The sequence below is a fragment of the Ochotona curzoniae genome, unplaced genomic scaffold (assembly GCF_017591425.1).
Source record: "Ochotona curzoniae isolate NIBS_2020 unplaced genomic scaffold, NIBS_Ocur_1.0 scaffold_3835, whole genome shotgun sequence".
Classification (NCBI taxonomy): Eukaryota; Metazoa; Chordata; class Mammalia; order Lagomorpha; family Ochotonidae; genus Ochotona; species Ochotona curzoniae.
The window spans coordinates 33865132-33892500 of NW_024467114.1; the positions used below are offsets into that span (position 1 = coordinate 33865132).

The following is a 27369-nucleotide window of genomic DNA, read 5'->3' on the forward strand; positions in this document are numbered from 1 at the left end:
CGCCGGTTCTAATCCCGGCAGCCCCGCTTCCCTTCCAGCTCCCTGCCTGTGGCCTGGGAAAGCAGTCGAGGACGGCCCAAAGCTTTGGGAACCTGCACCCGCGTGGGAGACCCGGAAGAGGCTCCTGGCTTCGGATCGGCATAGTATCGGCCCGTTGCGGCTCACTTGGGGAGTGAATCATCGGATGGAAGATCTTCCTCTCTGTATCTCCTCTCTGTATATCCGCCTTTCCAATGAAAAAATAATAAAAATAAATCTAAAAAAAAAAAAAAAAGAAAAGAGATGAACTTCCAAACTGAAACTATCGAAGTGGAAAAGAATCAGAGTCTGTGCACTGAGTGTATCAGCTTTCTTGAAAATTTTGGGGGAAACCTATGGCATAACAAACTGGCCATATGTTCAGAACACTGAACTCTTTTCTCTGATCCTAACGTTGTGTGTGTATGTTACTCATAAGTTGCTTGTCTTTCAAGAGTATTTTGGTTTGAATCATTAATGTGGTGTAATTTGTGCCTGTGTGTATGTAAACAGAGCATCTATAGCTATAAATCAAAATGTTGACATATATTTACATATCAACCAGGCGATGTGTAAATATTACAGCAGCCTATGGCTAAACCATGATGTGGTTTGTTGAGTTTTCAACACAAGGAAATACAGAACTGAAGTTTGGTTTCTTTGCCACGTCGTTGCTGGATCTCCCAGGTGGAGTGGAGACTCTGTGCTGTGGTTCACCTGCAGAGTCCACAGAACTTACAGGTGACTTACAGGTGATTAAAACAGATCTTTAGAAGTGAAAAAGCCTTCATTACAAAAGCAATGAGATGTGCTCTGACTTAAATTATTATTTAGAGAACAGATTCTACTGTGGATACTTTTATTTCTGTGATATTTTCAATGTGTTCTGTTCTCAGCTCATAAACAGCTGATATACATCAACAAACTCCTCAAGTTTCCTTTTTCTTGCAAGGGCCACACCAAGTCCATAGAATCATCTGATCTGGCCCTGCCATGGCACCTGCAGGCGAGACTCGGAATTCAGTCCAACCACAGTAGGCTGTTTTAAGCTGATAACTTTGTGTGGCTTGCCAGTGACGTCAGAGATGTCTGGATGGCCCTTGGCAGAGAAATCTCTCCCCTCCACTGTGATGCTGTGCACCCACTGGAGGATTTCTGCTCTGGACCCCTGTCACTCTCAGAAATCATCCTCTTTCTGGAAGCAGTGTGGTTACCTGAGAGTTTCAAGGGGGAGTGCTTGGCTCTACTCCATTCAGTCAGAATCAGTGTCTTAATAAAAATGCCGATCAGCTGATACAATAAATGCCAAAAGCACTTCTCTAGGCTCTCCCTCATGATCAGGTCACTTTGTACTAAACAATACTGTAATGTTTGAAAGATGGAGAGAAAGAGGAAGAGAGCGAGCTTTTTCAGCCATTGATTCACTCCCCAAATGGATGCAATAACTGGGCTGGAGCGGGCCCTGAACTTCCTCTGGGTGGCACAGATGGGGCCAGGGGCCTAAACACTTGGGCCCATCTTCAACTGCTTTTTCAGGTGTATTGGCAGGGAGCTGTTTCGAAACTGGAGCAGCCAAAATTCAAACTAGCATCCATGAGGGAGGCCATGTGGGGTGGGAGGCCCTGTGGGGTGCAAGCAGCAGCTGAAGCCACTGCACTACAGCACCAGCTACAACTGCATTGCTTTTGAAGACTTGCTGTTCTCTGGCAGCTCTAACTGCCCTGACTTCATGCCCTGCACTCAGTAGCCACAGGACAGCAGGAATACCTCTGGGCACAGGGACGGGAAAGCTTCTGACCCCACTGAAAAAACTGCCGTAGAGCAGATGACCTGAATGGGGCACCCAGCTGTGGGCTTTCTGCTAGTGTGTGAGAGTGGCCAGGGTCAAGTCAGGGAGACGCACTTAGAGAGCAGTTGGGAGGGCTTGGTTCACCTGATTGTGCTGAGGTCCAGGATCTGTCTGAAGACTGAGCTTCAGAGGCAGTGGTGGGGCGGTGCAGCACACACAGGGGCCTTTGAGCCAGGATGGCCCAGGGAGTACACGAGGGCCTCTGAGCCTGGGCGGCCCAGTGCACACACGGGGCCTCTGAGCCCGGGGCAACCCAGTGCACATATGGGGGCCTCTGAGCCAGGGCAACCCAGTGCACACACAGAGACCTTTGAGCCCAGGTGGCGCAGTGCACAAGGGGCTTCTGAGCCTGGGTGGCCCAGGGTACACACGGAGGCCCCTGAGCCAGGGTGGTGGGGTGCACACACGGGGACCCCTGAGCCAGGGCAGTGGGGTGCACACACGGGGCCTCTGAACCAGGGTGGCCTCAGTGCACACATGGTGGCCTCTAAGTCAGGGCAGCCTGTGCTGTGTCCCAGTCTCCACACAGTCCCTAGAGACAGGTGTACTGGTGTTCGGGGGGCAGGGGCAGGTGGCTAGACTAACACCAGAAGTAAAAAGTTTCTCCTTTTCTTTTGCCTTTCACTTTGTTCAGGTTGCATGATCTCTGCAAAAGTTGGTGAGGGCCTTCATTTTTTTTAAAGATTTGTTTATTTTACTTGAAAAGTCAAAAATTACTTAGAGTGAGCAAGAGGGATAAATAGAGGTACTTCCGTCTGCTGGTTCTCTCCCCAAATGACTGCTACAGTCAGAGCTGGGCAGGTCTGAAGCTAGCAACCAGGTGCTGCTTCCTGGTCCTGTGGGTGCTGTCCCTTCGTTCACTGTTCTCGCATGCCGTAAGCAGGGAACTGGATTGGAAGTGGAGCAGCTGGGACCCAACCAGCACCCATTCTGGATGCTGGTAGCACAGGTGGAAGATTAGTGTGGGTGCCGCTATGCTGGCCCCAAGTGCTATCTGTTTTGCTCTCCATCTTGTCTAAGTAGTGAAGACATTGCTTGGGATGCCCGAGTCACACACTGCAGAGCCTGACTCTGGCTCCTGCTGGCTGGAGATGCTGGGAGGTGCCTGTGACAGCTCTCGTGACTAGGTTCCTGCCACCCACGTAGAAGGCCTGGGTTAAGTTTCTGGCTCCCAGTTTTGACCTGGCGCAGCCCAGGATGTCGTGGCCGTTTGGAGAGTAAATCTGCATGTGGGAGCCCCCAACATGTCTATGCGTCTGTTTTTCATTGGCATTTAAACATAAGAAATAACAAAATTCTATTCTGAAGTAATTATTGTCTTATTTAAGTTTTCAGACTCTAACTTCTCAGATAAGTATGTTTCATGCCTTGAAAGAGCAGCGTTTTTGTCCACTCAAGCTTATAGTCTTTATAACAGCTTAGGTATTCTGGTCCATCTTAATTTACAGTCAAGTCAACATCTTTGGGTTAATATGGCAATTTTGATGTTAGAAAAAACAAATGTGTTTTACCTGTATTTTTATTATAGGTCAAGTCTCTATATCTGATTTTTATCCTGTGTTAGATTTTATTTTTAAGCTTAATTTATTTCAGTATTAATGTTCATATGCATTTTCATTAATGATAAATTTTTTAATGATAGAAAATATTGATGGATAATGGCACCCGTTATCCTCGTGGCTTGTGATGAAATACGTGTTAACTTGCAGCTTTTGCGAGAAATCTTCAAGAAAGTTTATAGAATATGTGATAGAAAGGCAATTGATTTCAAAATATTCTACACTAAAATAAACTTTTAAAAAGATTGATTTTGGGCCTGGCGCGGTGGCGCAAGTGGTTAAGTCCTCACCTTGCACGCCCAGCATCCCATATGGGTGCCGGTTCTAATCCCGGCAGCCCCGCTTCCCTTCCAGCTCCCTGCCTGTGGCCCGGGAAAGCAGTCTAGGATGGCCCAAAGCTTTGGGACCCTGCACCCGCGTGGGAGACCCAGAAGAGGCTCCTGGCTTCGGATTGGCATAGCATTGGCCATTGTGCTCACTTGGGGAGTGAATCATCGGACAGAAGATCTTCCTCTCTGTCTCTCCTCTCTGTATATCTGCCTTTCCAATGAAAAAATAATAAAAATAATTCTTTAAAAAAAAAAGATTGATTTTATTTTTATTGGCAAGTCAGATATACAGAGGAGAGACAGAGAGGAAGATCTTCCATCTGTTGATTCACTCCTGAAGTGGCCGCAATGCCTGAAGCTGAGCCAATCCAAAACCAGGAGCCCAGAACATCTTCTGAGTCTCTTGCGTGGGTGCAGAATCCCAAGGCCCTGGGCTGTCCCTGGCTGCTTTCCTAGGCCACAAGCAGGGAGCTGGAAGGGAAGCGGGGCAGTCGGGACACAAACCAGAGACTATAAGGGGTCCTGGTGCATGCAAGGCTAACATGCCGGGCCCAAAATATTCTATAATACAATAAATTTACCTTTCATTGTATTCATCACAAACTTTCTGAAGTGTTCATGCAGAAATTTGTTAAGGGAAAACATTGTTAATATTCTTTCTTCTTGGATAGAGAATTGGATTTCGTCATTGTTCTTCCGTTGTTCCTTCACTCTGTTGTGACTGAGTAGAAAAAAATCTTTTCTATACGCAGAGTGACAAGACATGGGGATGAAGTTTGAAAACATTCACTTGACAAAGAGGTGGTGTGCTTGAGTCCTGCAAGTGGGTTGAACCCATCCAAGACTGCTTTGCCAGCTCAGATGAACCCAAACTCCATCAAAGTGGTAACAGGTGCCAATGGGGATCTGGCTTATATGGACTGATATAAGGCACACAGAGTGTTCCAACCCATGCTTGACTTAATATGCTGGCCTTGACCTGTCAGACAGGTCGGTATTCTAATTGCTTCTAAGACTGTGCTATGGGATGTCTCAGTAAAAGGTCCCATTCATTGTCTACCTCTCTCCTTCATCAGCCTTTCAGTACATTCAATTTTGTGGGTAAGGAGTATTGTGAAAATGATTGTATTTACTCTTTCCTAGTTTTGATTGTACAAACCCAAGTAAGTTTGTGCTATAAAACTGCCTCATGGTGCCTCTTGTCCTATGGTGGTTTATATAAAAACAGAAAATATAATGGTTAAAATTGAAAATCATTTTAGTTTTAACTGGCTCCACTTACTTACTTAAAATTAATTGGTGTTCCCGAAAGCATTCATGTCTTTCCCCACTGTGTGTTGTTTTCTCTTTAGCATTTATTTTACGTGAATTCAGTGGACTCTGCTTTTTGTGATACATACAGCCTCCTGTATCTGCTCAGAAAATTTCCTTTTCAGAACTCATGCTTTTGGAACATCAAAAATAACATTTCTTCGTATTGATCAGCCTTTAGGAAAAGTTAGCTGTAGATCCTTATATGTATTTTTGTTTCCTTATAGTTTCTGGGACTTAGAACCAGTGGAAAGACCGTTAGATTCTTGGTGCTTGTGTCTTGAAACTAGCTCTGGTGGAAGGGAGTGAAATCATGTCGGATCGGAATAAATGTGGTTGGTGTTTCTGAGCTTTCAGAGGACCTGCTGTGTTGGAGTCTGTGTGCTATGCTCTCATTTTTAGTGATTCTTTGCAATGTTTACTCAAAATCATGGTGTGTGAAGTTCAAAATGCTTTGAATCAAGTTGCGAGACAAGGGACGTTGGGTCGGGCTTTGTGTGTTTCTGAGTGGCCAGTACTGCACGGCTGTGGCACGACTTCTTCAGATTTTTCTTGTTAAGTACTCAGCGATGGGGCATTTACATTGTTAGTCGTGTCTTTTGGACAATGCCAAGTGACGGCTAAGGTTTGCATAGAAACCTTCACTTTTGATGTTTCTGGTTTTTGACTATGCTACTTAATTTTCCAAATATTCCCATTCTTTGTGCATAATGCAGTTTTTGTTCTGCATGCTCTTGAAAACGGCACCATGGCTGTATCTCATGTGGATCTGTAAGAACACTTGCGTCAAGCCTCAATTAGCAAGAACAGGAAGGCCACAATATGATTTAAAAGCAATTTGGTTCCCTTGAAATCTCTTTGTAAAAAAAACCATGCGAAATGGAAAGTTAAATATTTGGGTCAAGATTAGAGAAGGTGGAAATCACTTGTTTGTCTAAATTTTACAATTTTGTGTTAATTGATCGTCAGTGAAAATAGTAGTTTAAACATAACCAAGTGAATCTGTCCTTTTCAAAAACTTTAAAGGTCACAGCGAGGGATTAAGCAATTGACTAAATGAGACTTGATAACAGACAGCAGCCAGCCTCTTTTTTCTCAATCTGATATAGGTGGTGAGGAGGGCGGAGAGGGAATGAAAGAAAGAAACCCCAAAGCAGCTGTTTGTTCCCAGCAGCATACGTTTTGTAAATATCCTGTTGACTTAGGAACCTTAGAAAATTACATTTCCTTGGAATTCATTTCTCTCAACTAAGATATAATATATGCTTTGAGAAGTGAAAATATACAGTATCACTTACTCAGAAGACAGTAACATGCTTTCAATCAAGTTTGTGCACAGCAGCCTGTGGCGGGGACAGGCTGTCACATGCCTCATCATTGCTGTCAGTTTTAAGGCAGGAAACGTCATCTTGTTTTCCATGACTCACCCAAAAGTGAGGTTAGACTCTGAGTGTGAGGACATCCTTCAACATGCGCCTGCGCACAGTTGCCCTCCAGGTGCATCAGCTTCTTGGGAGGGCATTTTGACCTTGAAGGTGATGAAGGGTCATTTTCTAACGAATCTTCATTTGCTATCTGTGCTTCACAGGCCTGGTGTGGTGGACACTTTTATTTATTTCTTACCTTATGTGTTCCTTTCAAGGTACTCAGAGAATTTTTTTTTTTTTAGTAAAGGTTTATTTATTTTTATTGGAAAGAGATTTACAGAGAAGGAGAGACAGAGAAAGATCATCCATTTGCTTGCCACAGTAGCTGGAAATGAGCTGATCCGAAACCAGGAGCCAGGAGCTCCCTCTAGGTCTCCCATGTAGGTGCGTGTTCCCTAGGCTTGGGGCCACGCCCTACTGCTTTTCCAGGCCACAAGCAGGGAGTTGTATGGGAAGTGGGGCTGATGCAACATGAGTCAGTGCCTATATGGGATGCTGGCACTTACAGGGAGAGGATGAACCAGTTGAGCCATAGTGTTGAACCCCACTCAGAGCTGTGTAAAGTGACTTTAATAGATCAGACTGAGAGGGACCCATATATTGGCGCAACTGGTTAAGCCTCCACTTCCAAGCAATGGCATCCCAAATGGGAAAATACATCAGACTGAGATAGAGGCATGGGCTTTTCTGCTTTTCCTTTTTCTTTCTTTCCCTTTCCTTTCCTTTCCTTTCCTTTCCTTTCCTTTCCTTTCCTTTCCTTTCCTTTCCTTTCCTTTCCTTTCCTTTCCTTTCCTTTCCTTTCCTTTCCTTTCCTTTCCTTTATCTCTCTATCTCTCTTTCTATCTCTCTCTCTTCCTTCCTTCCTTCCTTCCTTTCCTTCCTTTCCTGCAATGGTTAGAGTTGAGCTAATCTAAAGCTGGGAGTTAGGAACTTCTTCCAGGTTTCCTCCATGGGCGTAGGGGTCCAAGGTTTTGGTCCATCCTTTCCTGCTTTCTTAGGGTGTAAGCAGAGAGCTGGATCAGAAATGGAGCAACCGGGACACAAACTGGAGCCCCTATGGTATGCCAGCGGGACAGGATAGAGGATTAGCTTGGTGTACCATTGTGCTGGGCCCAAAGTCAGGATTCAAGAGTGATTCTGCTTAGTGTCACTTATTAGTGTTTAAACATTTATGAGAAAAATAGACTCATGTTGGATTTAATTTCTTTTTAAATTAAAAAAATTTTTTTTTGAGAAGCAGAGGGACATAGAGGTTTTCATCCTCTGGTTCATTTATGTGAAGTCTGAAACAGCTTGCATGGGGCCAGGCTTTGGGCAGGAACTAGCAAGTCTATCCAGAGCTCCCACTTAGAAGCGAGGACCCAGCGACTTGAGCCATCACTGCTGCCTTTTAGGATACACATTAGCAGGGGCTGGGATCAGGCGCAGAGCCAGGACTTGAACCCAGACACTCTGATGGGGGTGAGGGAGTCAGAAACAACATCTTTCCTGTTACGCCGGATGGAGGCTCCGAGTTGCCTCTTGATTCATCAACTGGAGGAGAGTGGAAGACCCTCACACTGAGTGGATTACAGCTGGACATATCTTTTAGACGTGGCTGCTTTTTGGGTTGGATTCAGTGGTTTCTTCTTTATCTGAGAACACTTAAGCTTCCACACAGTCAACAGTAGGATGACTGGAAGCCTAAATGAAAATTGAAGACAGATTTCACAATTGTGTCTAACTTGTTTACGGAGCGAACTTAGTACTTAGGTTTTCTTTGTTAGTCTTCCATCGTAATTCAAATGTGCTTGTACTGTACTGTGGGTCTTCAACAAGTTCATGGAAAGTATGTGTTGTGGAAAACTATGCCTAGACATCAAAAGATTTTGTACCCGGATGAGGTCATCCTTTAATTCTGTTTTCCGCAAAGCTGTTGAGGTGCTGTCTTATGAACACCATTCTGAACTCGTGAGTCCCCATGAAGAAGTGGACAGGTCTCAGTCTTGATAGTCCCTGCTCCTCATGAGTGCCAGGATGTCTGGGTCGTAGGCTAAAAATTGTGACTATAGTTATTCTTTAAGAACATTATATTTAAAAATCCCCAAGTTACATTTATTGTCTTACTTATTATACTTCATGTGTACCCAGAGATCCACTCTTCAAGTCAAATAAGTTTAAAAAGTGAGTGTTTTTAGATTTCTACAATTATAATTCCCATTCCTAGGAAGACTTTTAGTTGGAATAACTCTGGCATTGAGCATTAATGTAACCACATCATCTGTATGTGGCTGAGCCGTGTATTCCAGCCAAAGATGGCTAAGTTTTAGGTTACAAAGAACATCAAACCAGGGGGGATTGAAACCCCTAAAGGAATTCTGTGAAGCTTACAACTTGATTGACACTTCAGAGAATTTCAGAGGAATCTTAACTGATGGAGGCATGATATGTTCCAAACGCTGACATTCAGGATAGCGAGTGCAGTGCTGTGGATGCACCCTGCAGGGACGGTGGCTGGGACTGCAAAACTGCTCCCAACGCTGCTGCTGTCAGCTCCATCCAGGCCGAAGACAGGAGTGGAGGAGGAGGAGCGCGTCTGCTTGGGAGAATCTCCGTGCCTTCTCCGATTGCCTGCCCCTGGGAGCTGACTAAAGGTGAATTTTGTCATAGATGTGCTGCGTGTCAGGGGGCCTTCTGAAGGAAGTTGATGGAATCAACTGCCTGAGTTTCCACATTGCTGCGTCCAAGCAAAGTTTTTCATTTTTCATGAACTTTTTACAAATCTGTGACACTACCGGGTTCAGGGCTGTTTGTGGTTTCAGGGGGACTTGGGACACAAGCCATTTTGACAGGGAGACACCTGCAGTGAGGCGTAAGCAGGTTTGAAGAAGCGGATAGGAAAGAAACAGAGGGACATAAAGCAAGGGAAAAGAGCAAAAACTAGGCAGCTGGTCTGTGTTAAATGGGAACAGTCACAGGGAAAGGCATTTTAGGAACAGACTGGAGCATGCTCTAATCCTATCCCTACCTGTGAGAACGAACTTACTGCCAGTGTAATGATATAGGCATGTTAAAGATCACTGATTGAAGAAACATATAGCACATTCTCTGAAAGAAAATTGGGTTAGCTGTTTTTAAGTCAGACAGTGTGCAAGTTGCATGATGTAAAGAGGGAAACCTTTGTTTATATCATAAGGTCAGTTCTGCAGAAAGACATGGCAGCTCCAGACATTCATGTACCTAAAATGCCTGTTGCAAAAAGAAGACACATGGACAAATACACAGCTATGTTCAATTTTCACCTCTATTTGCGATATTAAAAAAAAAGAGAGGGCCCAGCGCGGTGGCGCAAGTGGTTAAGGTCCTCGCCTGGCACGCCCGGGATCCCATATGGGTGCCGGTTCTAATCCCGGCAGCCCTGCTTCCCTTCCAGCTCCCTGCCCGTGGCCCGGGAAGGCAGTCGAGGACGGCCCAAAGCTTTGGGAACCTGCACCCGTGTGGGAGACCCAGAAGAGTCTCCTGGCTTCGGATCGGCATAGCATTGGCCGTTGTGGTCACTTGGGGAGTGAATCATTGGACGGAAGATCTTCCTCTCTGTCTCTCCTCTCTGTATATCCGCCTTTCCAATAAAAAATAATAAAAATAAATCTTTTTTAAAAAGAACCAGCAATGCTATAGATAAATTGGATGGTACTATCAGCCATCCTGATTTAATGGACATTTATGGAATACTCAGTAGAAGAACAGAATTTTGTTCCCAGTGTGCTGGGATATTCTTTTTTCTTTTTCTTGTTTTTAAGATTTATTTTTATTTTTATTATTTTTTTATTGGAAAGGCAGATATACAGAGAGGAGAGACAGAGAGGAAGATCTTCTGTCCAATGATTCACTCCCCAAGTGAGCACAACAGCCGATGCTATGCCGATCTGAAGCCAGGAGCCTCTTCCTGGTCTCCCACACGGGTGCAGGGTCCCAAAGCTTTGGGCTGTCCTCGACTGCTTTCCCAGGCCACAGGCAGGGAGCTGGAAGGGAAGCGGGGCTGCCGGGATTAGAACCAGCGCCCATATGGGATGCTGGGCGTGCCAGGCGAGGACCTTAACCACTGCGCCACCACGCCGGGCCCTATTCTTTTTTCTTAAGAGTTATTTATTTTTGTTGCAAAGCCAGATATATACAGAGAGGAAGATCTTCACCTGATGATTTGCTCTTCAAGTGACTATAACAGTCATTGTTGTACCGATCTGAATCCAAGAACCAGGAACCTCCTCCAACTCTCCTACGCAGGTGCGGGGTCCCCAGGCTTTGGACTGTCCTTGAATGCTTTCCCAGGTCAGAAGCAGTGAGCGAGATGGGAAGCGGCACTGCTGGGATTAGAACTGGTGCCAAATGGGATCCTGGTGCATTCAGGGCGAGGACCTTAGCTGCTGGCCACCGCGCCGGGCCCAGGATATTCCTTAACACATAAAGTGTCCTGAAGAATTGAGTGCATTTTAATTGTAGAGGAAATAAGTTAGATGTTGCTAACACATTATTGAACATTCTTGAATTACTTGGGAATTAAATAAGTGTAAGTATTAAACTACAAGTCAAAGAGAACTCTTAAGGTAAATTAGGAAGTGTTTTGAAAGGAATGAAAAACATTTGGAAAATGCTACTAAAACAGTTCTTAGAACTTTCTGTCATTCAATGATTACATTTAAAATGAGGTGCTTGAATCTATGATCACTTTCTACTGTAACAAAGTAGAAATAGAAGAAAAAATAAAATTAGAGCAAAGAGTAGAGGAAAATAATTCCACGAATCAGTAAAACTGAAAACAAAAATGTAGAAAGCAAAACTAAAGCCAGTTTTTCTAAAGATTGATAAAATTAATACAGCATTACAAGATGGTAAAAAAGTCAGTATTGGGGATGCGTTGATGCATTGCTACAAAACTTTCAAACACTAGAAAACACTTAAACATCACAAGCTATTCTATATTTGTGAAGTTGATATCCTTCATCTAATGGATCAATTCTTCTGACAACTGCAAGCTACCAGATCTCACCCGAAATGAATTAGATAACATGACTGTTCTTACTAGGTGAAGTCAAAATTTAGAAACTACCATGGGTGGGAGCCTGAGTGGTTCCCCACAGTTTTATTGCTATACCAAATATTTGAGGAAGACCTAGAACCAATCCCAGAAAAAGCAGCGGAACAGAGAGCCCTCGGGTGCCCATTTTGATGTCTCTATTAATACTGATCACAGAACCACGAACACGGCAGACCAGTATCCCTCAGGAATGTATTCATTAGCGATTCAGATTGTCTTGATGCAGTACCACTACTTGCCTGTTAACATGATGGAAACAAATACAGTGTTCATACTAAGAATTGTGTGGAGATCTTAGGAATGCTCTACATTGCCAGTTGCAATGCTGAGTGGTGCCAACTGGAATGCTACTTGGCAGCATCCTTATCCTAGATAAGGAAAAATACTCACATGCAAGTCTGTGTCTGAATGTTGAGGGTGGCTTTGTTCTAAACCACTAGGTATTGGAACCAATACTAACAACCTTTTCATGGTGGGACTGTCAAGGGGAGGTATTTCTTTGCAGTGGATCCTTGTCTGGTATGAAGGAAATCAGTGTTGGATGAAATGCCAGGCTTGATGTGAGGGGCTCTGTGTTAAGATGGGCTTTATCTTAGTTGAGGTACCACCCTTGCCCCCGCCAGTCGTGAGACTATAACTTGGCTGATAAAACATTACCTGTTTTGGCAAGAATGATCAAGAATGATCGAACTCAGGACTAGGCTGTTCAAGCATGACTAGGAGATAATGAGTTTCATGGGATACAGCAACAATGGCTTAAAAGTTATTATTATTTTTTTAATTCCTAAGGGATATTTGCATTAGCTCAGTCCTCTGGAACTCCTCCTGGTTTGTGGTTTTACCTCTTTCTAAATGCTGGTGTTCTGGGGTTCATGGTTGAGAGGTCTTTAGGGTGTGAGCCACCTCTTCAGCAATGGCAATTAAGGCCTTTCCAGTCTTACGCAGTGCGTGCTACACCTCTATGTTGGCTCGCTTGAGTACAACAAGTACTCAAAGCAACAATGATTTGGGGCAGGCATTGATGCAAAGTGGGCTAGGCTGCCACTTGCAATATTCACGTTCCACATTGGAGTGAGTAGTTCCAATCCTGAATGTTCTCTTTGGTTCTTTGGGAGGCCTGGATGAATCTCCTGGCTTCGGCCTGGCCTAGCCCTAGATGCTTGGGCTGTTTGGGGAATGAACCCGCACATGAAAAGATGTATTTTCCCCTCTCTTCTTGTCACTCTGCTTTTCAAATGAATAAACATTCTCAAAAAGGCTTATTTTAGTATCAAAGGATTTGTGTTGAGTAATAGAAGGTTGTCTCAGAAAGGATACATTGTGTATGATTGCATTAATAGGATGTTTTTGAAGAGTAACCAGAAATAGATCAGAGGATGGGGCTGGCCCAGTAGGATTGCACATTAAGCTGCCATCTGTAAGGCTAACATGCCAACAGATGTCAGTTTTCTATCCCTGTTGCTCTACTTCTCATCCAACTTCCTGTTGTGGGAAAAGCCATGGAGGATGGCCCAAGTTCCTGACCTGGGAAATCTGGAGGAAAGTCTGGGCTCCTGGCTTCAGCCTGGCTCGGTCCTGGCCTTGGTGGCCATCTTGGGAATAAGTCTGTGTGTGGAGGATCTCTCGCTCTTTCCCTCCCTTTCTCATTTTGTAGTTCTGCCTTTGAAATAACTAATTCAATCTAATTGAAAGAAATGGATCATCAGTTTGCTTGGGGTTAGAACCAGTGGGATAGGGTGTATTTTGAGAAGCTTAAACTGGTCTGTGTCCCGTTTGTGATTCTATAACTGTAATTTGTATATAAAAAAATGAAAACAACCACCACACTCAGTGGCGCTTTCGTGCGTGTTTCTAGAGAAAATGTTTTGCATAGGGTTCTGATCTGATGAGTACTGAATCTACTACACTATATTCCAGAGATTTTATACAGAAGAAAGTGGGAGTTTTTATCAGTACAATGTGATAATTCACAACTGCCACTTGTCAGTCATGTCATTAGGAATAGCTAAGGAAGAAGCAGTGTTTTCCTTGATGTAACACCATTTTAACTTATAATCCCTTAAGACTGGACTGAGGAAAGGGTGTTTGGAAACTGTATAGAATCCTGGTTACTCAGTGGACATGGCGTACCTTCTGGCATGTGCTCTTTTGATGGAGTGGATGCTGAATTGAGAAGTTGCCCTATTTTTAGGTTCTCTTTAGCAGATGAACTAGTTACCAACCGTGTTGTCTGGTTTGATCCCTAGCTCCTTCACTCGGAAAGATGCTAGACCCCAGGCAAGTCATCTAAACCAATGCAGAAGTCACGACAAGTTCATCTTCATAGCATTTTGGCTGGAATTTAGCAAGCTACTAAGTTTATTGTAATTTACTGGTGTATAGCAGTCACTCTGGGTTTATATGCCCCTCCCTCAGAAATGATCCTGGGATTCAGTTACAACACTTCAGACATGTATTTCTTTTTTCCCTTGACGTCATCATTTGTCCTCTGTGATTTTTATTCTGCTTCCAGTTGCTGCATAGAAGCCCTGGGGTGGCAGTGTTGAGAAGACACAGTCACCGCAGTTCCACCCAGCGCTGTCTGTGTTAATGCCACAGGAAACTGTTAGCATGGAGAACACCTCTCCTTAATAACTCGAGAGTTCAGAAACATGATTCTTACATGTTTAACAATGCCAACTTACATTCTCCAGTTTCAACTTAGGGGATGTGTATATTTGAGTATTTCAAAACATTATGGAAAATGAAATTAAAAGTTTTATTTTTGATGCCCAGACATGTTGAAATCCACCTAAGTGGGGGGTCTTCAAAAATTTCTGAAAAATGTAGGTTATGAAACAGTTGTGCAAAGAATTTCAAAATTTTTTCACATGCATGGAACTTTTTGAAAATTATTTTGACTTTATTGAAAGTCAGAATATCAACAAGCCAGAGATCCTCCAACTCTCCAACTCCTGGTTGTTTTTTTTCAAAGATCTATGAGAGCCAGGGCTGGGCCGGGCCAAGTAAAGACTGTGAGTTTAATCTGTGTCTCTCACACGAATTAATACACACAGGTGACAAGAGTTCTCAAGTCATGATCTGCTGCCACACAGAATTGGCATTGGCAAGAGGCTGGACTGGAAATGGAAACTTCAGTACTTGAGGCAGGCACTCCTTTGTGAGATGCATCTGTCTTGAAGGGAAACTTAGCCACCACAGCACACAACTGCCCCTATTTTAAGTTTCAGTTCATTTTCCTTGAATGTTGGGAAGCACACTTAGGTACCAAGACTGCGTGGCTTTTCTAACAAATCTGAAAGATAGAAGTCAGAGACGAGAATTTCAGTAGGGTTGGTTTCTTTTGCAGCTTTGCCCGCTTTCCTCCCTAAGAATGTTTGTTATGTTGGGGGCCCCCCTGCTAGCCCCATTAAGCCTGTTGTTTTCTGTAAAGACCTTATCTTTAAATGTAGTCACATTCTGAGGTACTGGTACTTAGGATTCCAATATACAATCATTATGTTTTGTGGAGGACATAATTCAGAACATAACAATTTATGTTGGCCATGAACCTATCAGAGCTTAGAAATGAATGTGTTCAAGATATTCTTGAGGACATGCTGTTCTGAAGCTCTGGGAACTGGCGATTTGGACCTTAGCAGTATGTCATCTTCTAGAAGAGAAGACAAAAAGCATAATATATAAAATCAGTAATAGAAGTTAAATAGAATGCAGGATCATATTACAGTGTTACTGGGTATTAATGTAGCGTAGATTTGGGGTTGAAGCTTATGGGTGGAAATTCCATGCCTGTGGCCTTGGGCTGCTTGCTTGCTCACCCCCTTGTGTGGGGGGAAAGTGGGGAGAATAATTCTTGTTGTTTGATTGGTTTAATGGTCAGCTAAAATACTATAGAAAAATGCCAGTGGTGGTTAAAAAGTAAAGATAATAACACGAGCATAGTGTCATGTGAGTATTAAGCAACAAGGATGCATACACTGTTACAACGACTGCTTCCTGTAAGGAGCTGGCATGGCTTGGTGGGAACATAATGCCTGGGCATCAGGTTTTATTAGGGGCAGCCGTTTAGCTGAGAGCTTAAGACCCAACTTGGGCGCAGAGCTACCTGTGTTCCATTCCCTACTCTGGTTCCTGGTTCTATTTTCTTACTAATGCAGACCCCAGGGGACAGCAGCCCTGACTCAGTTAATTTGGTTCCTGGTAACCATGCATGAATGAGGTGGAACGAGTTTCCAACTTTGAACTTTGACCTAGTCTAGCTGTGGCCACTATGGGAATTTAGAGGATGAATCAGCACATAGGAGCCTTCTCTGTCCCTCCTTATCTATATAAATAAAAAAAAAAAAAAAGAAAAGAAAAGGAGCGCTTGTTAGGTTCACATTATGTGTAAATTTCTTTCGCCTTCTGAAACTTTTGACTACAAAACTTGTTTGAAGGAGCACTCGGGTTGGGTAACACAGTTATTTACTTAAATGTTTGAAGGCTGGGTGTGTGCAAATATGTGCTTGTGAGAGATATTATTAGAACAAGAGTTTGGAAATTTAGGGTTGTAGTAGTTTCAAAGAACACTCAGCAGTGTTACCCCATATCTCCCTGCTCCATCCACTGGAGTAACCATCTGTCATTAAGACAGACGGTGCTTGTGGTGGGCCTTACTGGACAATTAGACAACCAGGTGCAATGGCAGTGCAGGCAGGGGAAAGAGGGAATGTTCAGGGAATTATTCCCAATCCTATGTTGCCTTGTGTGTGATAACGGAGGGCAGGTGTTGCTGTATGGACTCCGGAATCATCAGAATCATGAATGATGTGCTGAGGAACGGTAAGCATTGCCAGTTGAGCAAGGATCCACTGAGAAATGCCAGTGGAGGGCGTATAGGTGGAGATACAAGAAACTGGTCCACAAGGCTCAGGCTTTCTACTGATTGTAGAGTGCCGTCTGCTGTAGTCCATGTTAGTGTCTGAAAACACCCTCGCCAGCACACATAGAACAATATTTGGCCAAATATTTGGACATCTTGTGGTTTAGGTGAATGTGACACACAAAGGTAACCATCACGGTCAATAAAATTAAGGGGTGTATTACTGGCATAATTATTACTGAGAATTGTGCATATAGCTCATGAAGGAGAACTATTTAACTGAAAAAACACAGGATTGTCATGCTCATAGCTTTGAATAATGCAAACCTATTTAAAGCACTACAAGCTTTTACAATAAAGATCTGTAGACTTGACTTCATATTCTGGTATGAATATTCTCTTTGTTAAATCACTTTGAGCTTTGTGACACTCAGACATCACAGGTAAGTAAAGAAGCAGGAATCCTACCCGTTTTGACTTCAGAATATTTGATCTGCTACAGGTGGTCTTTCGGGAAGATATTAAAAAGTTCTTTTATTTTTTTTTTTTAGATTAGATGATGTAAAAGTCAATGTTAAGAAAATACTAATTGTTAAGTTAATTGATGAAGTGCTATTTCACAATAAATCTAATGCTTTTATAATTTAACCCTAGTTATTTGTTTTGAGCAAGGAGCAGAGGCTGGGTTTTTGTGTGAGAGCTTTACATTTTGAGATGCACAATGATTGGATGGTTCTCCCCAGTGGCAATGGTTTTTTTTTCATATAAAAACTCCTAAGAAAAGTTAATTTCATCATTAACTTCAAGGAAGATATGAAATGCTTTGTTTGGAGAATATTACCTGGATTAATCACGTTATAGTTGGCAACCTGTACTTCATGAAAAATGGATAATTTTAAGTATGCTGTATACTTCTTCTTTTCAGTGAGTTGGGAATACCAGAAAATCTGGGATTAAGGGATTCGTTTTAAAATTTAATTTTATTATTTTATGATATAGTTCCATAAGCTCTGGGATTTCCCTTACCCCCATATCGAATCCTCCCTCCCCAACCCGGCACACTGATTCCCCTGTATTGTTATACGGTAGTATAGTCCTTCATAAACACTCTTAAGTCCATCACTCTGCTATTTAAGTGTGTCCTGACATTGTAGGCATGGGCAGTGGGAGAGTCCAATGTACTAATGTCAAGATTTGTTTCTTTGCTGTGGAAGTAGTGATGCACACTGCATTGTATCTTCACATCTGTTCCCCTAGAGATAGTCTCAACTTCTCTGTGCTCAGTGCAAGTACAGACTTCACTCTTCTGTCATAGAGTTCGCAATCAAGATCATCAATGTGTTTGTGAATTCTTAGTAGCAGTCACGCAGGATGCCTCAGCCTGTACGAATTAAGATCTAAATCATAAGAATGAGTGAGCATCCACTTGACTTTTATAGAAATTCAGGAGTGAACACTTGAGACTATAATTCAATAACATGCTCTCAATTATTGCAATTAATTATTGTCAGTCTGATGAAATTTGGCAAATGGAAGTAAAGGAGTGGGAGTGGGACTAAGTTGTCATGGAATGTTGATCAAAGTGTAGTTTTAAGATTTCACGGCACCATTTGAAGTCATGATTTTGAGTAGACAAAATGATCTCTATTTATATTCTTGTTGAATATGTGTGTCCAACACGGATAATAGCAAAAACAATGTAACAGCAGCACTTCAGCTCCCATTTACTGGATATTTTGTTTACCTTCTCCAGGTGCTACGTATAATGTCATATGATTTTGCTCATTTATTCTTCGTTAGAATTCTATAATGTAAAGTGTTTTAATCCACATCTCTTGTCTCTTTTCTTCGTTTTTTCAAATAAATAAAGAAAGGAAGATAGAGTGATAATAGAAGGGGGAGAGAGAATCTTTTTGTTGGTTCCTTCCCTGAAATACACACATTCAGAGGCGCACTGGTGCAGAGTGAAGTCGGGGACCAGGAACTCCACCCGGGCCGCTCCCTCTGCCCTTCTCTGATCCTGGAGTTGGATTGGCTCCCTGATATGGGTTACCAGTGCCATAAAGGACACTTGGACCCACTGCCTTCACCTTGTTACCTTTGTTTTTTTTTTAAATCTGTCTATATATAACCTTTTCTTTTTGTTTTTAATTTTTATTATTTTTTCAATTTTTAGCTTTCATTTTTGTTGATGTTTATGTAGTTGATCAGTGTGAAAAGATCAAGGCTTAGGGAAGAGTGGGTGTTATCACTGTTTCCAAGTGTTCTATTTCTTCTTCCTATTTCTGGGGGAAGGTAGAAACAAGGGGGAAAGCTGCACCCAGCCTCCCAGCTGCTCCAGGGATGGGGAACGGCCACCTGATATCAACCCAGGCTCAAAGGTAATAGAAGATTGAAAATTATAGACCAATAACCCTGTGGAACATAGTTGTAAATTTCTCAGAATGCTAGCAAGTCAAGCCAACAACGCATTACACTGATCATTCATTGGGGCTTGCATGCTAGCACAGAGGGCTAATCTTCTACCCTGTGATGCTTGCATCTCACATGGTTGAAGATTTGTGTCTTTATTGCTCTGCCTCTGCTACTGCAATCTGCTTATGGCCTGGGAAATCAGCAGACAATGGACCGGCTGCTCCACTTCTAGAGATTTATTTTTAAAATTTTTATGTTGGAAAGTCAGATATACAGAGAGGAGGAGAGACAGAGAGGAAGATCTGTCCACTGATTTAATCCCCAAGTGGACTCGACAGCTAGAGCCAAGCCAATCCAAAGCCAGGAGCCTGGAGCTTCCTCCAGATCTCCCATGTGGATGCAGGATCCCAGTGCTTTGGACCATCCTGGACTGCTTTGCCAGGCCACAAGCAGGGAGCTGCATGGAAGCAGGGCTGCTGGGATTAGAACCAGTACACATATGGGATCCGGCACATGTGAGGTGAGGACTTTGCCACTAGACTACTGTGCTGGGTCTGGCTGCTCCACTTCTGATCCAGCTCTCTTCTTATGGCCTGGAAAAGCAGCAATGGATAGCCCAAATCCTTGGGATCCTGCACAGGTGTGGGAAGCCTGGAAGTAGCTAATGACCCTTGGCTTTGGATAGGCTCAGTTCTGACTGTTGCAGTCATTTGGGGGAGTGAACCAATGGATAAAAGATCTCTCTCTGTCTCTCCTTATCTCTTTATAAAATCTGCCTTGCAATTGAAAAATATGTAAATCTTAGATATTTTTTTAAAGATCATTCATCATACTCAAGTGGGATGTGTTCTATGGATGCAGTGAAAAGTCGAAGATATGTGCATGTGTAATATGCCACCTCCACAGATTGAAGGCTAAGGATCCTGTCTTTTTATTTTCCGATCATCTCAATGGATACAGAAAAAGCATTTGGTGAAATTCTTTGTCTATGTAAGATTAAGAACCATTAGGTCCTGTGTGATAGCCCAGTGGCTCAAGTCCTCACCTTGCACACACCAGGATCCCATATGGATGATGGTTCATATCTTGGCTACTCTACTTCCCATCCAGCTTCCTGCTCGTGGTCTGGGGAAGCAGTCAAGGATAGACCAAAGCCTTGATACCCTGCACCCACGTGGGGGACCTGGAAGAGGCTCCTGGCTCCTGGCTTTGGATCATCTCAGCTCTGGCCACTGTGACTGCTTGGGGAATGAGCCAGTGGATGGAAGATCTTTCTTTCTGTTTCTCCTTCTCTCTGTAAATCTGACTTTCCAATAAAAAAGGCTAAATCTTTAAAGAACAAAAAAGCCTAACAGATCAGATATAGAAAAGTATAGCTCAACATAAAAAGGTTAAAATCAGACGTAGCCAAAAATGGATGAGACAAGGATGACCATTCTCATTGCGTTTATTCAACAAGAAATTTTAACCAAAACAATTCTACAACAAAATAAAGTGTATACAAATAACAGGAGAAATAGAATTATTCCTATTTGGAGATTTGGTTTTACTAGGAAGATAAACCTAATGATTCCAGCTAGGAACTGTGAAAGCTGTAAAGAAATTCAGTTACATTGTATGTCAAAAGATAAACACCCAAAAATCAGTGACAATTTTTTTTTTTTTTAACACAATAGACATTTCTTTGTGAAGGAAGTTAAAACAGCATTCCCAAGCATAATAGCTTAAGAAAAGGAGTAGCATTTCTCTCCATCTCTCCTGGTCTCTCTAGTTCTGCCATTGAACTAAATACATTGTAAACAAAACAAAACAAAGCAAAGCAGGGTCAGGTTGTATATCTGAAGGAAGACACTCCGCATGTCAATGAGATATCTCTGCTTGTAGGCTCACTGTTGTACTAGTGTATTCAAGGTGTGGGATCATCCTTGATGTCCACTTATGGTAAATGCATAAATAAAATCTGATTGTGTATGCGTGCATATGCGTGTATGTGTGTGCTTGTGTGTGTGTAATGGGATGGTAATTTCATAAAAACAATGAAATCCTGGAAACTAACAAAAATGGATGGAATTGAAGATCATGTTGTTCAATGAAATCTGCCAGACATAGAAATATCTTACCTTCTCTCTCATTTTGGAGGATTCAATAAAATAGTCGATTTGAACTTAGAATGGGGTTTCTTGGAGGCTCTGTGGGGTGAGGTGAGGGAAGCTGGATGCTGGGTACCACATGCACTCCAGGGGATGCGGAGTGTCCTGTCATCTTGTTTAGTGACCTACAATACAATAATACACACGTGGGAAGAGGGAAGCTGGCAGGCTGCAAGCACAAAGAACAAACAAGGGAGGAAAAGCCAGTTGCCTGCCAAGATCAGTTTATATTCATATGTATGTGTTAAAACATTGAACTGCGCAGATATTACAGAATACTCAAGCATTTAAAAATCTGATTAAAAAAACCCGTATGTGTGTGTGTGGTTTGCAATAAAATGAACTTCCTGTAATTCAGTTCTTTCATGAACTATTGAAAGTACTCTCATGTTTATCATGTGCTTATAAGTGGGAGTAATTGCTACTGAAAACACAAATAGTTTTCCTGTAAGAATGGTTAGCTTTTAATATTGTATCTCTTTTTCTTTTTGTTTGGGTGTTGTGGAAGAGCATCAAGGTGTTGATAGGAATTATCACTTTGGCTTTGAATTGTTTTTCTATGACTTGATATCCTCTGACCTTAGGCAAGTTGCCTCGCTTCTTACATTATATGGATTCAGAATAATTTTGTTTCTACAGGATCATTGTGGGCCGTAGAGTTAATACTGCATGTAGCCCTGCAACATGGCATATACTTGATACGCTGAGGGTCTCAGCTGGAGTATTAAGCACCAGTGTCATCATTCTAAATGATGATTGTTTTTAAAGGTTTATTTTATTTTTATTGCAAAGTCAGATATACAGAGAATAGGAGAGAGGAAGATCTTCTGTCCAATGGTTCACTCCCCAAGTGACCCCAATGACCAGAGCTGTGTGGACCCAAAGCCATTAGCCAAGAGCTTCTTCCAGGTCTCCCACATGGATGCATGATGTCAAGTCTTTGAGATGTCCTTGACTGCTTTCCCAGGCCACAAGCTGGGAGCTGGATGGGAAGCGGAGCTCCTGGGATATGAACCGGCTCCCATATGGGATCCTGGTGCATTCAAGGCGAGGACTTTAGCCACTAGGCCACCGTGCTACATCTAATGATGGGTTTTTATTTGATTGGAGAATTCAAGAACATCTGCTAGATCAGTGGCTTTCTGGGACATGTTATATAGAGTTGTCTGTGTCAGAAGTAAATGTTAGCCAAACTTTGATTGAGGTTTTTGGTCCTTCAGCCCTTTTCACTTGCTATGGTTATAATAAAAAAGGAAGTTTGTTATATTGGATTGATGTGCTGTGACCAAGGAAGATGCTCTAGTTGACTTAGGGTCTGTGTGGCACAGTGAGTCTGTGTGCAGGAGACCTGTTACCTAAAAAGAGAATCTCTCCAATTCTGGGACAATTTATACATAGTAAAGGATTGACTTGGTAGCTAAGTCCTGGTACCTCCAGGAACTCCCTGTCCGTGTGTATCATGAGATCTCTTCCATCTGTTGGTTGCTCAGTGACTGGATACCTGCCCACACAGTACCTATCTGCCATGGAGATTTGTTGCCTGACATATTCCATGTTGTCATGTGCTCAAGACAATCTCAGTGTGTAGTGCAGGATACTCCCCTTGGCCTGAAGCCACAATGCCCCTTTTCCCACTGCTGTGACGCTCAAATAAGAATTCAGAACACTAGGGCCTTATTCCATGTTTTCTTTGATACCTAAGGTTTTTATTATTGTTGTTTCTTTTTATCTCAGAGAGAATTTCACAAGAGATCTGCCTAGTTATGGACACAAAAGAGGAGACAGCACATGAGGGGCATGTTCTTGAAGAAGTGTTAAAAAAGGAATTAAGTGTAAGTATTCTAAGATTGAGTTTGATACATTGTTTAAAAGATTTGTTTATTTTTATTGTAAAGTCAGATTGACAGAAAGAAGGAGAGACAGAAAGAAATGTGATCTTCCATCCACTTATTCACGCCCCACGTGGCCACAATGACCAGAGCTGAGCCAATCTGAAGCCAGGAGCCAGGAGCTTCTTCAGGATCTCCCATATGTGTCAGGGTCCCACGGCTTTGGTCCATTCTCTACTGCTTTCTCAGGCCTCAAGCAGGGAGCTGGAAGGGAAATGCAACAGCTGGGAAATGAACTGGTGCCCATATGGGATCCCTGCACATGCAAGGCAAACACTTTAGTTACTAGACTACCGCACCATGCCCAAGTTTGACACATTTTATTTGGCTGCCACAGAGATTTTTTAATCTGTAAATATTACTTATCTGAGAGGTAGAGAGACAGGGTAAGACACAGAGACAGCTCCTATCCACAAGTCTACTCCTCAGATGCTTGCAACAGCTTGGACTGGGCCTGGGAGCTAAAGTCAGAAGCCAGAAACAAGTTCCATGGTGCCAGTAGGGCTGGGATGAGCTCAGTGACTTGAGACATCACTTCCCATGGTCTGCTCTGGCAGGGAGCTGGGATTGGAATTTAAAGCCAGGAATCTTTCCCAGGCATGCTGCTTGCGAGTTTGAGCATGTTCTCCACCAAGATAAATGCCTTCTTCCAGTGCAGATTTTTATTATTTTTAAAAGATTATTCTTACTATTTAAAAAAAAAAATTAGTTGAAATGCTTCTGTTCACTGGTTCAGTCCGCACACTGGTTCAGTCCGCACGTGGTCACAAGAGTCAGGGCTTGCCAGGCCATAACCAGGAGCTCGGAGCTCCATCCTCATCTCCCATGGGTGTCAGGGGTCCAAGCAGTTGGTCTATTTTCTGCAACTTTTTCAGGCACTCCAGTAGTTGGATGAGAAGGTTTGGAGCAGCTGAGACATAAATTGGCACCCATATGGGATGCTGGCATCACAGGTGGTTGACTTGACTTGCTGTGCCACAACACCGGCCCCAAATCCCATGCTTATCCTTTTGGCTTCATGAGATCCTTGTAACAAATATATTCTAGTTTTCTTGAAGATTTTTCTGCTTATCTGTATGAGAGATTTCCTTTAGAGAGCCCTGCCTTGTGTGTATACATCCCAGCTTATGTCTGAGGCTTGTCTTGAGGGATGTGATCATGGCACAACCTGGGTGCTTAGAAAAGTTTGAAGACTGAAAGGCAGAGAAAGAGGATGAGAGAGAGAGCGAGAGAGACAGAGAGAGGCAGGCATTTGGTATAGTAATCAAGCTGCTGCTTGTAATGCCCATATGCCATGTTGGTGTGCCTAGGCTTGAGTCCTGGCTTTGTTGTGGATTCCAGCTTCCAGCTGATGCTGACCCATGCAGGCAGCCTGTGCTCCATGAGGGACCCACGAGGCAGACCCAGGTCCCTCTATGAGGGAGACCTGGGTCCATCCACGAGGGACCCATGAGGCAGACCCGGGTTGCTCCACAAGGGACCCACTAGGCTGACCCAGACCCAGGTCCCTCCACAAGGGACCCACGAGGGAGATCTGGGTCCATTCATGAGGAACCCATGAGGGAGACCTGGATCCATCCATGAGGGACCCATGAGGCTGACCCGCGTCCCTCCACAAGGGATCCACGAGGGAACCAAGAGGGAGAGCCGGGTCCATCCATGAGGGAGACCCAGATCCAGTTCCTGGTTTTCAGCTCTAGCCTGACCCAACGCTGGCCATTGCAGGCTTTTGATGAGTTTTTAGAAATCCCCTCACTCTTTCAAATGAGTAAAATAAATGAATAAAAATGATCTTTAAAGAAAGCAGCAGATGGTGGCAATAAAAGAATCAGATAATTGTGGTACTGAAAAAGTGAATGTGTGTCCCTCATTTTGCAACTCACCAAACTCCTGGTTAATATTTTATTTCATGTTAGGGTTAGGAGAATGTAAGTAGCAGTGAGTATGTGTATGCATAGAAATATTTATATCCCATATTGTTTAGGACTTCAGTTAATTTTTTTGAGGCAGATTTGTACCTCAAATATTTGTTTCCAGACTCTGTTAACACCTTTCCACCCCATATTCCTTTAAATGTACAACATCCAATTAAGATTCCCGATAAGACATAATGACTTTTTTAAAAAACAATTTTAGTAGAAAACAGAAGGGGATGGAGCCCTATGGGTCTCTGTGTGATTGTGCAGTGGCTGGGAAGTGTGGGATCTGCTGTCACACTGCTCCTTGTCACCTTTGTTCCCGACTTGGTCTATGCCTTCAAGATGAGATGGCATCTGCCACATCACAGTTCAGAGAGGGTCACGGGGAGTAGATGTGTTGAAAGTGCTCATTGCTGGCTGTATAAGTAAACACTGGCTTGGGTTCAGCACTCACCACATATCCTCACATTGATGACTCACTAATCGTTTTGGTTTTTCTGAAGCTAATCCTCTGAGAAGGTCTCTAGGCAGGACTCCTAGCTCAGTGTTCTCATGTTTCTTTCAGTGAATAAAATTAAACTGTGGCTCAGAATTTTCAGGTGACTTGGAAGTGTTCAAATATTTTGGTCTTGAGCATCTTAAGTATGCGACCCCATTTTCCTTTGTCATAAAGTGTTTTTCCCAAATGCAGTAAAAACCTGACTTTAGTTGTGGGTGCTGTTTTGGGAGTGACTTGGTTTCTTTGTCCATGAAACTGGTTTTCTTCAAAGTCCAGTTATTGTACTAGAATTTTCTCAATGATGGCTATATTCCTGTGTATATAATTGTTTCTGGTGTGTGTGTAGTCTAAAATACTGGTATTTCATAAAATTTTATGACATGTTGATTTTAGAACTTGCTTTTGCATTTCTTAAGTGTTTTTTAAAAGGTTTTTACTGTATGACGATTATATATTCTACGTCCATCTTCTATTACTTATATTTTCTTGGATTTTTTTATCTCACAATTTCCTTTTCTTTCTAAAATTTCCTTTCTTTTAAAAATCATCTTCCTGTATCATTCTGTTATGCATTGCTGTGTGTGTTTTCTACTTTTAACCTTTATTTCTGGGATGAGTTATTTTCATCATTTTTTTTCTGTCCTAATCAGCTTTTTCTAAGCTATTTCAGTGCCCCAGCTTCTGCGGTGGTGTCAGCCTGAAGCCTGCAGCACAGCATTCAGCCTGAGTCCCATGGGGGTGACATCACTTGTTGTTCCCAGGGCATGCTGTTGTAGGAGCTGGGATATGGTTTTGAGGACTCCAGTGTTGGGTGGATGCACATTGGCATCTCAGTCGCTGTGCCCAAAGCCTGTCCCTGACTGTGCCCTTTCTGAGGGCCTCTGCTCAGCCACTGTCCTCTCTTCCTTGGCCCTTCTTTGTGCTTGGTTCACCAGTGAGTGAGGACTTCCGTGGTGTGCCTCTGTCTTCTGGGCTTGAGTTGGTATTGATAATGTCCTATTCTGCTTGGTGCTGTTATTCTTGAGTTTGCCTGTTGAGCTATCCAGAAATGACCTGATGGTGATGTTGTTTTCCAGCTCCTGTGGGTGAATGCTCCTAACCCACCAGTAATTGGATTTGTATTTGATTTTTGTCTACAAATTTTATCTATCTATCTCTGTATATTTTGTTTTGATGTCCTTTTTGCACTGTCTGCTTTTTAGGGAGAATTTCAGATATCCAAAGGCTAATATGGTTCTCTCATATCTAATTTTAGGCACCTACATTTCTCTCTTAATTGTAAGTCTCCAAATTATCTTGTTGTGAGTTGACCAGATGAATTCCAGACATGAGTCCGAGGCATCCTCTTAGAAGCTCTGGAGTGTTTATTCACTGGCCAGCACCAACTGGTGGACTCCCCTGTACCACTGCAAATGGAAGAGGCGAGCAGACCTGATCAGCTGTGCTCTGGGGTTTTTAAGCAGCGATCATCCAGTCAGCTAAGAGCACTGGCACATGATAGGAATCATTCAATCAGGTTGGCTGACATCAATGCAGAATACAGAGGGCCAAGAGCAGTAGTCTAGCAGCTAAAGTCCTCACCTTGCACACACTGGGCTCCCATGTGGGCGCCAGTTCTAATCCTGACAGCCCCACCTCACATCAGTGCAGCTTAGGATTTACCCATTCAACTGTAATGGTGAGAAACAGACACCTGACCAGGTTAAGCATCATGTCCTTTTAAGCTCTACAATCAGTAAGGGTTGCCTGCTATTTACTAGTGAACAATGGAACCAGGCAAGCAGGTCCTTCCAATTCCATGTAGAGGAACCAATTTGAGGCCATCAGCTTGCTGCCTGAGCTGTAGGAGAAAAGCCAAGCTCTCATGTTGAAAGAAGATGTTTTCTTGTAACAATTACTCTTAATTCCCTTTTGAGACTTTCTGAGGACCCAAGGTAGCAGACACATCCTGGAATCATCAGGAGGCCTAGATTCCCATTTCTCTGTTTCGTTGTGTGAGCTGTCATGATATGTCAGTGCCTATATGGATGAGAACTTGGGGAATTAAAAGAATTAAGTTTGGCTTCATT

At 43.0% G+C, this 27369-nt stretch overlaps 1 protein-coding gene across 3 annotated transcripts in view; it reads left to right on the top strand.

Annotated features, from left to right (window-relative positions):
• CRPPA (CDP-L-ribitol pyrophosphorylase A) overlaps window positions 1–27369 on the top strand; it is a 231552-nt gene that overhangs the window by 79325 nt on the left and 124858 nt on the right. For all 3 annotated transcript variants that reach the window (XM_040965017.1, XM_040965018.1, XM_040965019.1), the window contains one exon: window positions 22728–22825. In XM_040965017.1, the coding sequence (XP_040820951.1) occupies window positions 22728–22825 (98 nt within the window). The remainder of the gene's footprint in view (window positions 1–22727; window positions 22826–27369) is intronic.